The following is a 13,190-nucleotide window of genomic DNA, read 5'->3' as shown; positions in this document are numbered from 1 at the left end:
ACAAGACAAGCTTCAAGAACGATCAACCCAGATACATGATCGGTCATTTTTCACTGATCGTTTCTTGTAAACTATTTTTTCCGTTTTTACCACCCGCTCTCCTTAATTATGCGCAAAGCTCTCGTTTTGTTAAAATGTGTATTAGCAGAATTAACATAAAATTTCTTATCGGTTTGTTATTTTATCCTGCAGTTTCTTTGACGACTTGCACAATTAACCTATACACTTACATTCTGCGACATGTATTACCATGTGAATGCTTAAACCCCACTCGAGCATTTCCCAATCATGGAGGGAGATTCTACGATATATAAAACTCTAGCTGATACGTAACATCTACTCAGTATAAATTCTGTTCTTTCGAAGGAAACACACAAAGCGTATTTACTGCAGCTTGATAATAATTCAAGTCGACCTCAACTCATAGCTCAAAGTTCAATATACAATTATCCCGTTATACTTTGAAAGTTTTCCATTCGAACGAATCGCATATCACCGATTTTCCGAAGACTCGAAACGTTATATTAACAAGGTGACGAATACTTTTCACTCGATTAATATAATAATCCGTATGGGAGATTACGAATTTACACAAGTATACTATCAGTGGCAAGACCATTGATGTGTGATTATAAAAATCGGGAAAATTTCGTTATATCAGTTCCGTTTGATGTAACAAGTTTCGAGCTCTCGTTGTTACCTCGACCAGTTATATTCATAGTAAGATTACACACAAAAAAAGAGATAAAGTGACGAACGAAAAGAAGAATAACAATTTAAGAATGTAGCACATGAATATATCTACGAAACTCTACGATACTGTACTGTATTGATAAAAAACAATTATTTTTAATAATTTCTGAAGTAGAGTTGTTTTTTTTTTTCTAATATTGAGAGAAACGCTTGCATTTCGTGTTTTTAACTTTGTTACATATAAATGTTATTAGTAGTCGGCAAATATAAACAAATTTATTAACAATTTTATCGCAGAACGTGACACTTTTTTTTGCAGAAGTATTAAATACGTGGATAAGACATCGAATCGGGAACGGTGAAAGTAACGTTTCAGGCGAATCTAATCGAATTCCGCGCCGATTTCATCTCCTGGATGATCAAGTATCACGTGACTCGAGATTAGCCGAACGAAGCGACGAAGGTACCGAAGTTATAAATAACGGCTACCAGAGGGTGGGGAGTCTCTTTCACTTTCTACTTCTACACTGTACCATAGTGCATTTGCTCCGCGCTCGCCTGGCTGTTACGTTGTGTGCTGTGCTGGTGTAGGGTTGGCTCGTGCGAAACCAAAGTAGGGTATAGATTGAACTTAAGACCGAAATTCCTCGCTTTCTTCAACTATTAACGACGTCAGGCAAACTGAACGTGTCAACAGAGTTACAACACGTGGCCGAAGCATTTGAGCGTAGACGAAAGAAACCAAAGGCTGTATCCACGATCACGAAAAGAAAGAAAATGCCGGAGACCGCTCATCACATGAATGGATACGCTAACGGGCACACGCCGCCCGAGCTACAACAGGATACCAGTTTCCTCTTTACTTCAGAATCCGTTGGCGAAGGCCATCCAGGTAGGTAGCCTAAAAAGTATGCGTTCGTTTCATGACTCTTGTGTATTTTGGACGACATCGTGCTAGTTCGTCTCGAGTTCCATGTCGGTGAGCCGCGTGTGCCGCCATGAAGCTCGATGAACGAACCACACATACTTACATATGTATATACCGTGTGCGCACGCCGCGATTCTACCCTTTCTTCGCGCTTTCTTACTTTCCTTAAAAGCTTCGAAATGCGAGGATGGTGTTACGTTGCGATTTATTTGTTTCTTCGATTCTCTTTTTTATGTCTACCAAATACAGAATATCAATGCGTTTAAACAGCAGATCGGAAGCACATTTTTCCAATTGCTATCAGAGCAGAAGCAAGAACATCGGCGTCGCCATGTGCTCCTGAATATCGCAATCCACTATCATCTTCAATATCTTCCACATTTCTCCCCTTACGTTTAAATTCTTCATCCTTTTTCTCCTCTAATCATATGTTAAACAGCTTTCTAAATTCACTTATGAATTATATACAGAATTCGATTAATTCTTTTATACCGAGTTATCTCGAGTATCGTTTCGCACGTGCAAGCGCTGAACGTAGTTAAAACATATTTTCTTTTAGTCATGAGTCTTGATTGGATTATTGTAGTCCTTTCAATTATTTATTATTTTATGTATTCTAAAGTAAAAATCTGAATTTTCATTCAAAAAGTAATTAAATATTACTTCCGGTTGATTTATTACAAAACCAGGCTTGCAATATTGGTTCGACCAAACATCTTAACAAAATTTTACAAATATGTACGGAACAAGTTTAAATCAATTAGCATATATTCCATTTTCTGGTTATGCAATTGTTTCTACAAATATATATCTATTTGTTTCAAAATTCATACATCTATATAGAAATTACATATACCAATAATTCGAGAGAAAGTTAGCTAGATATAAATTTAAAATCACTTCTATTCTATAGTTAATAGTCTGCTTAATTTTTTTCTCCTTTTTTTTTTTTAGATAAAATGTGTGATCAAATAAGTGATGCAATTTTAGATGCACATTTAAAACAAGATCCTGATGCAAAAGTGGCTTGTGGTGAGTTTTCTAAAAATGATCCTAATTTTTCAAATAAATTGAATCAGTGGTGTCATAACCTCTATTTATAAACTAGTCAGTATGACCTTGAGTTAATTTTGAACCATAGAACTCTGAAGGGATCTAGTACTTGATACAGTGTCTATAGTTTAAGCTGTTATTTAACAGTCATCAAATGTTTATGTTCATTTCTAATTCTTATTTTTATATGTTATTTTTCGATTATTCAGAGACTGTGACAAAAACAGGAATGATACTGTTATGTGGAGAAATTACATCAAAAGCTGTAGTAGACTATCAAAAAATTGTTCGAGATACTGTTAAGCACATTGGATATGATGATTCTTCAAAAGGTAACAAATATTCTTATTTGTTCTTCGTGTTTCCTCCTTTCAGTGATGTATGTTTGTTAAACCCTTTCATTCCCCTAAAATTTTATTAAATTTATTTTATCTGTACATCTAAAACATTTGAAGTTTTCCTTGCTAACATAAAAGATTTCCATCTTCTATGTACACATGCCCTGTGGCCGGAATGATATCTTTATTATCTTATCCCTCACAAAATTCGCCTCATTTGGTTCTCCAGAATCAGATTTTATAAATACACGGTCGAATCATGGCACGAAAGCTTCCGACACTAAATATGATTTTTATTATACTTACTGTCTTTACTTACTAAATTATTAAAAAATGTATTTGCATAATTTAAATAAATATATTTTTTTATAACAAAGAGATGTGCCTTACGCTACATACACGTTAGACAAGTGTTAGAGAAAATTCCATGACTCGATCGATTGGATGACCAATATCCTGCTCATTATTTTTTGGAAAAAATAAGTAAAAGAACACGTATGAATATGTAACGTAAGCATATCATGATCGTGGCAGGATTCGATTGGCGTACGTTGAACCTTTTGGTGGCGATCGAACAACAATCTCCAAATATCGCTGATGGTGTTCATGTGGACAGGGAAGAGAAGGACGTGGGTGCAGGTGATCAGGTACATAACCCATTCTCAGCCCGTGCCGCAGAGCAGCCATATAATTCAATAACATTCTCCTTTTTTTGCTTTACCCTCTCCCCTCTTTCTTATGATACATTCTGTAGTTTTTATAACATACACTTTCCTTGTGTTATGCGTGAATGTGTGAATCTGTGTATGCAAACAAGTACTGTGTTTATTCAGATACAGGAAGTACATGTTTTATAATACAAGAATTTATCTTATCTGGAAGATTTATATATAAATAAATTCTACTTGTATATTATAGGGATTCTAGGTTAGAGAAATTCATCACTGCATAAAAATCATAATAATTGTCACTATGAAATATGTAACAATATTCTATTTCATATAACACTATTTCATACATTTTATGTATTTTAGTTAGATTTTGGAATTACACAATATATCGGTTAAAGAAAAAGATTTTATATGATATTAAACTTAAATAGGTCAGAATAAATTTATTTTTAACTTTTTTTAAAGCAAGGAAATTTATTATCTTGAAACAGCAGAGTAAACTGGGATACAAAACAGTGACGCATCAGTGTAACGAGAGTATTGATATTCATAGTAGCAAACATTTATATCTCATTCGTATAATTTCTACAGGTTTTGACTTCAAGCTTTGCAGTGTTCTGCTGGCGCTTGACGCCCAATCACCAAATATTGCAGCGGGAGTTCATGAAAACCGTAGTGATGAAGAAGTCGGCGCAGGAGATCAGGTCAATTAGCATTCTGATCTGTTCGTTTGAATTTTCTGTTCTTCTTTCTGTCTTATCTAATGCCAATGTAGTTACTCCCTCTTAGCTTTCTGAACAATATATGCATATTTAGTTACTCTTTTCTTACTCTCGTTTTGTTTACCTCATTATTATTGTAGGCACATATTTAGTTTTGGTAATGGTATTCTGTAGCTTATTTTTTTCCTCTTTCTTCCCACCCTGTGTGTAGAATAGCATTAATTAGTTTCTTATTAATATTATTATAGTACTGGTGAAGGCGTCTCTAAGAGTCTAAAACATTAAAGCTTACTCCCATATCTAATTTTCCTTTCTATTTTCTTCTTTATTCTTTGTATTTTTTGCTGGTTTTTAATGCAATTTTTATCCTTTCATCAATTGTTATAACAAACAATTTTCAAGTGTTATTTATCATTGTTTCTTTGTTAGAAATATTCATTAACATTTGCATTATGTTATATATAACTGTATCTAAATTTGTTTCTGCATACTACAGTTCCACATTTTTATTCTGCAATAAATATGAAATATATGACCAATTATTCAAAACCTAGTCTTACATCTGTATTTAATTATTTTAGTCAAATTTGGAGCTACTATCTCCATAAGTTTGTGTTATCATTAAAATGTGTTATAAACAAGAATGTAACAAAAGCTACTAAACAAATTAGTGAATGTAGTTAACTTGATATCTTAGTAATTCTGCTCTGTATGACACCTCCCTCACATATTATTGTTAAAAATTTTCAGTACATCATAGATTACAATTCCTGCAAATTCTGAGTGTAAATTAACACATAATTTTTAACTGTATGTTGTGTGCACTTTATTATTTTATTAATGCTTAATCTCCTGTATTACAAATTTATATAATATTGCAAGTTAATTAAAAGCACAATAAATCTTTCTCCTGCTTCAACTCCATACCTTATAAATTTTAGCTGAAATAACTTAAATTCTTCTCCTAGGGTCTGATGTTTGGATATGCAACGGATGAAACTGATGAATGTATGCCCCTAACTGTTGTATTAGCACACAAGTTAAACCAAAAAATAGCAGAATTAAGACGAAGTGGTGAATTATGGTGGGCAAGACCAGATTCAAAAACACAGGTATGACTTTAATTAATAAATTACACAATTGTCTCCTTTAAATGTAGTAAAATTTGAAAGTATTTATTAAAATGATTTATATTAACATTAAAGTTCATTTAATATTATTCAATGATGTCACATAGTATTTGCTACTCTTGAATGCCATGATGTTAAAAAACATTACTGAGAATAATTTGTAGATGATATATTAATATTCTCAAATACAATCTTTTTTTTCTGATAACATTTTTTTCTGTTAATATTATACAATAGGTCACCTGCGAGTATGTAATGGATCGTGGTGCTTGCGTACCTATAAGAGTTCACACAGTGGTGGTATCATTACAACATAGTGAAAAAATTAGCTTGGAAGAATTACGCAAAGCAGTCATGGAAAAGGTTATCAAAGAAGTTATTCCAGCAAGGTATCTAGATGATAGAACCATCTTCCATGTTAATCCTTGCGGATTGTTTATTATTGGTGGCCCACAGGTAAAATACAAATTTTTTACATTAAATTTAAATCAACTTTCTGTGAAATGCTTTTAATAATATTTATACTTCTCTGTTTATTTGTAGAGTGATGCTGGTCTGACTGGTCGCAAAATAATAGTCGATACATATGGTGGCTGGGGGGCTCATGGTGGTGGTGCATTTTCTGGTAAAGATTTCACAAAAGTTGATAGATCTGCCGCTTATGCAGCGAGATGGGTTGCTAAATCTTTAGTAAAAGCTGGTCTTTGCAGACGATGCCTTGTACAGGTACAGATTATTATTATTCTCTATTATTATAACATTCATTAAAATAACATTCTTTCCTTTACTACATTTTACTTTTTGATGAAAACATACATGTTCACAATGAATTTTTAGGTTTCTTACGCTATTGGAGTAGCAGAACCTCTTTCAATCACAGTTTTTGATTACGGTACTTCTAAATTATCTCAACACGAACTTCTAGGTATAGTCAATAAAAATTTCGATTTACGACCTGGGAAAATCGTTAAGTAAGTAATATTTGTACCTTATACTATATTTTGAATATAAATAACCAAGAATGTTGTATAAATAGTATTATAATCATTTCTTAGGGAGCTGAATCTTCGTAACCCCATTTATCAGCAAACTAGTACTTATGGACATTTTGGCCGAGAAGGATTCACTTGGGAACAACCAAAAACTCTAATTCTCGATTGATGAGAGCATAGATCCTAAATCAGTTTGACGTTTCTTATTGTAAAACGTCTATCAAGTCGTTCTCAATAATCATATATCTCGTAAATGTTTTCCGAGATTTTCCGACCTCCGCATTACTTCGCCAAGTCCATCAATTCCTTTTGCCAATTTAGTACTAGCCGGAAAAATTACATATTAGATTTTTCCACATCATGAAGTTCTTGGTATTATGCGATATAGTACAAATTTTTTTGATCCAGCATATAGGCAAGAGCAATTTTTTTTCTTACTATTCGCAAACTGAGTTGATGTTTATCAAACATTAGATATAATGAAACTATCGGCAAAGGGAAAGGTGAACTAAGCCTGTATGAGTCTGTTACTTACACGTGTACTTGTAACAGTCACGTGAGATTGTTTATTTACAGTGATACAACTCATTACCATGGCTTGTAAGCAGTGTGTGTTGGAAGTTAAAATGGTAAAAGAACAATAATACTTGGAATGATAAACATTCTGTATTTGGAAAATGTATAAATTGGCAACATCAGGCCAGGGCGTGCCTGTAAACAAACATTTGAGATAAAAATATCTCAAATTTTTAGCAATGTTTTAGTACTGTGTATAAATGTACATGAAAGACCAATTTGCTTTTAAAATACTAACGTAACATTTTAATACCTTGTGTTCATCTATTGTAGCAAGTCTTGTTAATAGTAACTATGCTTTCATGTACGTTTGTTCATTAGAATTATTTATCGTTCGAGTGCAAATATAAAATGGTAATAACTATGTATGTACATTAACTTTTAGCAAAGTGGGGAAACGAAGCAATTAAAGTGACCAATTATAAACGAAGTTTCTTTTCATATTGTTTAAAACTTTCATGACATAATTCAATATAATATTGACGAGGAGTTAATAATATCGCATTTATTTAAATCTTCTTAATTAAAGCACTACAAATTTTTCAATTACGTTTGAACTTAGGTAATTGCGATACTACTATCTCTTATATATTTATATATATACATACATGCATTTTCCCTCTTTGCTTCGTTTGAATAGATAATTATAATAAATATTATCGATCTTGCAACTGTATAGCAAATGATGCAAAATCAAATGTTAGACCTTATTTTATGGAGGTCTAGTGCAGGTTGCGTAGCGGAGCTCGAAAATTATACGATTTTTCCAAGTTGTAGTGTGAAGATCTGTAACACTATTGTATTTTAAATCAACAAAAATGTAAATGAAATTTAGTAAATTCGTTCCATTAGATTGATGTAACGATCTATCGTGTAATGGTATTGGCAGTGTAAAGATGCACAAGATCATTATATGCAAATCATAATAAAAAAGATTTTTTAATAAAATGCTAAACTGTCATTCATTTTTTGTTATAAACAATTTACAGGTTAACATTTCCCTTTGCACTTCCTCATAATGATATTCTATAATTTAATAAGTACACGTAAAGCTATGTTTAGTCAAAGATTCTTAAATTAGAGCTCTATTTCGCAGCAAATTGCAAGTAATTGTAATCAGAAAAATTAATAACTTCTACATTTTCATAAATATTTGTCTTTTCGATGACAACATAAAAAATATAAAACGAAATTTTTATCTTTTAGATGTAGCTCGCATATTACTATTCTCCAATATATAAAAAATTATGTATGATTTTGCAATATTTAAAGAATTAAAAATATATTAATACATAGCGTAGTTATAGCAAAATTCATTACAAATATAGTAATTTACATAATATATATTCTTCATTTTATTACATATGTATTATATGATGCTACATATTTGGAAATTGTATAAAAATAGAGCTTGAATAAATCCTTACTAATATACTGTATTAATTATTAGCTAACTATTATTATAACTAACATTTCAATACACTCTGTCTAAAAAGCAGATAAACTTTTCATGACAAATTATAATCTCATTTAGGAATTACAGATATGTAATAATTTATTATAATAGATCTTGTAGATGAATAGTTTTGCATAAATGACAAAGTATTGAATACTAAAAAAGAGTAATTTGTATTTTTGTCATAAATTCAGCATTTTATGAGCATTCTATGTGGCATTATATGAGCATTTTATAAACATAATATGTGGAAAAATTCTATAACAAATAAATTATAACATATTATATAGATAACATAATACAATATTCATGTTATTATATTCTAAAATATAAGGAAAAGTTAAAGAATTAAAATTTGTTCATTAGAATATATTTTGTTTCTTAAAGACTAAGAAACAGATGCTAAAAATATGTTTTTGAACAATTAATTATGTAAGCAAAACAAACTCTCTCTTTCTCTCATAAAAATAAAAATTAATTAGATATCCATAATGTATGTATATGCTTAATATATAGTATATGCTGAATATATTTATCAACAAATAATATATATATATATATATATATATATATATATATATATATATATGTCGGAGATGAGAGGACACCGAGGCCTACCCTCTGAAACTTCAGAAAACCCATAAAAGATTGTAATTAAGGTTTGCAATTGTAATTAAACAATATGCCGTCATTCTGCCCAATTGTATTTGTGCGAGATTTGTGACAATGAGCTTGGGCTCAAGGCGACGATCAGTCGCCGAACGTAGCCGCGGTCAACGGGATGATAGATGTACGTGCTCACGAAATCTAAGTCGGACGCGTAATATTCACTGGTCGTAAGGGGCTACTCTTTTCGTCGATGAGATCGCAAGAAAGAATGAGTATATTGGGGTATGTCTAAGGACACGAGGTCATCGGAGTCGTCGAGGATAGCCTTCGTTCAGAAGGTGAGGGTAAGGGCAATTTCATTTGGATTACAAGTTAGTTAGTCGTAGAGGGAATTGCTGATTGAGTTGCTGATTCAACTACCGAGAGAATCATTGCGAGAATTACCGTGTATTACGTTGGCGTTCGTCATCCCATGGACCGTGGATTCGTTATCGCGTCTGAGGCCATTGTCACTAGCGTCGCGAGTGCCTAATCGCCGTGATTGTCAGAACTGTAACAATCCCATTATTGTAATAAACTACACCTGTGTTGTACTGCATCAATGGCTAATTCCCGTAAAGATTCATTTGACGCCCACAATCTTAATCCCTGCGCTCATCCGACATATACATATATATGCGTATTGTATTTAGTAATATATATAATTATTAATTTTATATTTTTATTGTAATTTTTATGTATATTATGTACAATTTTTATTATTTTACAAATTTAATTGGGAATGATCAAAACAATATGGAAAGACATAAGATATTTAATTATATTCTTATAATTAAAGTTATATACATAGAAATACATAGAATTGTATACAATATAAATGTCATGAAAATATGTATAAGGAACAAATCTTTTACAAAAAAATGTTTTGCTAGAATACTGATCTACATTTTAATAAAATATAACTTATTGAAATGTTACAACAATGTGTAGTGTATATCAGATCGAAAGATGTATAAGTAAGTTCCATTACATATTTAATAAAATAAAAATATGTTGCAATTTTGCATTTAATGTATTTAAAAATAATATGTAAGCGATACTATTAATAAATCATTCAATATACTCCAATCAAATAATTTTAACATAACTAGATAGAAATATACTTGGAATTATTGAATGAATTAGTGCTAAGTATCAGTTACGATATACTTAGTATATTGTACTATCAGTAAGAAATAAGAAAGCTATTATCATACATGATTAAAAAAAATTCTACAGAAATGTTTTTTTAATTTAATGACGACCGATTTTGTAAACAATAGGATATGCAATTCGTAGAGGAAATTTAATTTGTCATTATTTTTTTAGGTGCATGGATACGACTGTGCCTTAACAACGAACTTTTATCAGTGAAAGATTTTTCACATTCTACACACTTGTATGTTCTGCCAGTATGTGTAACTAAATGTCTGCTAAGTCCAGATGCATGACAAAAGGCTTTAGGACAAAGTTGGCAATGGTGTAACTGTATATCATTTGGATCCAACTTTTGATGTCTTCTCATATGTACCTTCAACGCTTCTCGTTGAGTAAAGCTCTTGTCACAATGTTGGCATTGGAATGGTTTTTGACCAGAATGAGTCATGAGATGTCGAAGTAAAATTTCTTTCTGTGCGAAGGCACGATGACAAATGTTACAACCAAACGGTTTTTCACCTATATGAAATATATAAAATATAACTTTGGAAGTTAAAAATTGAATGTTCATTTTTATTTAGTCTCTTAATAATTTTTTTCATTACCTGTATGAGTACGTTCGTGTCTGACCAGAGCTGATCTAGTAGGGAACCATTTTTCACAAGCTTGACATGTAAAACCTCTTTGTGTAGAGTGAACAGACTGATGACTTTTCAACATTATTCTTCGGGTAAATGCTTTTGGGCATTTATCGCATTGAAACACTTTTAACTCTTCACTAGTTTCGACTATACGAAACAAAATATCTTACAAATTTGTATAAATACTAACATTACATGTTGGGAAATCATATGTACTATTTACCCATGGTATCTCCGATTGGTTGTAATTTTAAGGATTCTCCTTGACCTGAACTGTTACTCGTAACTTCCATCATATAAACATTTTTGTGGTCAGCATTTGCAATTGCTCTTTGTACTTCTTCCGCTTCATCTTCAGATTCCTGTTCTTGCTTAATACGTGTTGTACGTATTGTGCAACGTGCTTTTGCAGTACGTTCCTCCGCAGGTACTAATGTAATATTTTCTGGATCTTCCGACATTGTTTCTTCCATCTCTAAGTTTTCGGAATTCATACCTATATTTGATAAAGTAAAATATTTTAATATACTTTAAAACAGAATCATATAAGAATTAAATCCTAATAGCAGATGATCTTTAATAAGTAAATTTGATATGTAATCCTAGTACCTAGGATGTAACCACCAACAAGTTCTTCTTCCGTTACTTCAATTGGATCTCCATCTGTTTGTCCACTGTCACCTTTACTTGATACTAAGTCAGCTAATAGCTGTTTAACTTGTTTCGATTTTCCACTGGAAGAATCCTTTAGTTCTTCCCTGTTACTATCCTGATTTTCTCCTTCTTCACCTTGACCAGTTAATTGTTGAATCAATTTCATGTGCTTACGAAGTTTAGCATCAGCAGCTTCACATTTTTTCTTAAACTGGTAGGACTTTTCTAATTGATATTTGCATGGATAACAAATCATGTTTGGAAGACCATCTTCTTCATATACCTACAATATAACAAACATTAATCATTATTCAATTCTTTATATATAAAATTATAAGAACTGAATTATAATTCAGTTGAGATTTTTATTACTTATTGCTCTATGTAAAATAATAACGCGAATGTGAATAATATTACTGTATAATACTTATATTTTTTACGTATTTATATTTTATATTTCTTCAAAAATACAAAAATAGGTTAACAAACATTTTGATGTCGTTAAAATTATATTTTAACTACAAGCTACTTTAACCTAACAATAAAAAAATATCAAATATTTGAGATGTCAAAATAAAATAGTAGATACGTGGAAATCTTGTTATAATCGAGTGAAAAGAAATGTTTACGATACTGTGAAAATATATCGGGTATTTTGATTTATTTAAATTCTTCGCTGTTCAAGATATAAAGGACTGGGAGGAAAAAGGCAGAAGGTTCATGATTCGCCAGATATAAAGTGAAAACTGCGAACGCTAATGGCATTGGCTATAACATTGCAGATTTCTATAAATTCGTAGGGTAAACGATCTGTAATGCAATGATATGCCTTGTCTAGATTCCTGTAATGAAAGAGAAGGTGGCGTCAACGTATCGTGAACGCAAAGTCGATAACTCGGTAAAGCCGGTAGTTGCTTTGCGCAGTGTGTCGAGCGTTACATTAGAATTAGGAACGAAGTATTCTCTGTATATTGCGACGAACGTGTGGGTGATGCTCTCACAAATACGAAGCAGAATCGAAGAGTGGGGTAAAAGAGAGAGAGATAGAGACAGAGAGAATCTCACGCAGAGAGATAAACTAGATTCCTATTTTTCGATAAGCTTTCGATATACGCACGAAAGAAAAGCAATCGACACTCCTCTAACTTGAGTCTATTGTATACTCGTTCTGCCAAGTCTTCCAACTCACCTCTAGATTAACGCAAGCCATTATTCGTAGAGATAATGGGATGGTTTCGTCGTCGTAAATCGACACCATCTCCTCCTCCTTTGCCAAGCACAGTCGGCACAGTTCGTTCACATGAATGATTACGTTGCTCGGGCTATCACCCTTTTTTCTACTGTATGTTTTCATTTTGACGTTCTGCAAGCTCTTGTGCACGTTCGTCCCGTGTTTATTCCACGCTGAACGTCGAGGAGAAACAGAAATTTCCCTGGAAAGCCCTGGAGAATGAGACTCAGTCACACACAACGGAATCTATAATGGCGGCGGTGGCGGTGGCGGCGGCAGCGACGGTTAACCAATGGCAG

The 13,190-nt window shown here is 32.2% G+C and overlaps 2 protein-coding genes across 3 annotated transcripts; one reads left to right on the top strand and one right to left on the bottom strand.

The window, feature by feature from the left end:
* Positions 1-355: 355 nt before the first annotated feature.
* On the top strand, positions 356-8,058 carry Sam-S (S-adenosylmethionine Synthetase). Of its 2 annotated transcripts, XM_069110937.1 has the most exons (11): positions 359-532; positions 1,013-1,306; positions 1,391-1,585; positions 2,576-2,653; positions 2,884-3,006; positions 4,275-4,387; positions 5,374-5,517; positions 5,773-5,991; positions 6,079-6,261; positions 6,373-6,506; positions 6,591-8,058. In XM_069110937.1, exons 3-11 carry the CDS (start codon positions 1,471-1,473, stop codon positions 6,694-6,696), a joined length of 1,215 nt encoding a protein of 404 aa, XP_068967038.1. In that variant the 5' UTR covers positions 359-532; positions 1,013-1,306; positions 1,391-1,470; the 3' UTR covers positions 6,697-8,058. The 2 variants fall into 2 exon arrangements, with proteins under 2 accessions (XP_068967039.1, XP_068967038.1); XM_069110938.1 differs by lacking the exon at positions 4,275-4,387 and adding an exon at positions 3,547-3,659 and having other exon boundaries at positions 356-532; positions 1,013-1,585.
* A 1,916-nt stretch (positions 8,059-9,974) lies between these two features.
* Positions 9,975-13,177, bottom strand: LOC138178836 (zinc finger protein 189). Its single transcript, XM_069111121.1, has 5 exons — positions 12,850-13,177; positions 11,616-11,943; positions 11,230-11,502; positions 10,971-11,153; positions 9,975-10,884 (listed from the first exon to the last, which is right to left on the bottom strand). The coding sequence occupies exons 1-5, from the start codon at positions 13,012-13,014 to the stop codon at positions 10,514-10,516; spliced, it is 1,320 nt and encodes a 439-aa protein (XP_068967222.1). The 5' UTR covers positions 13,015-13,177; the 3' UTR covers positions 9,975-10,513.
* Between the last annotated feature and the right edge of the window lie 13 nt (positions 13,178-13,190).

This window comes from Bombus flavifrons, chromosome 4 (genome assembly GCF_040668555.2).
Source record: "Bombus flavifrons isolate JBK064 chromosome 4, iyBomFlav1_principal, whole genome shotgun sequence".
Lineage (NCBI taxonomy): Eukaryota > Metazoa > Arthropoda > Insecta > Hymenoptera > Apidae > Bombus > Bombus flavifrons.
This window is presented reverse-complemented; position numbering and strand designations above follow the sequence as displayed.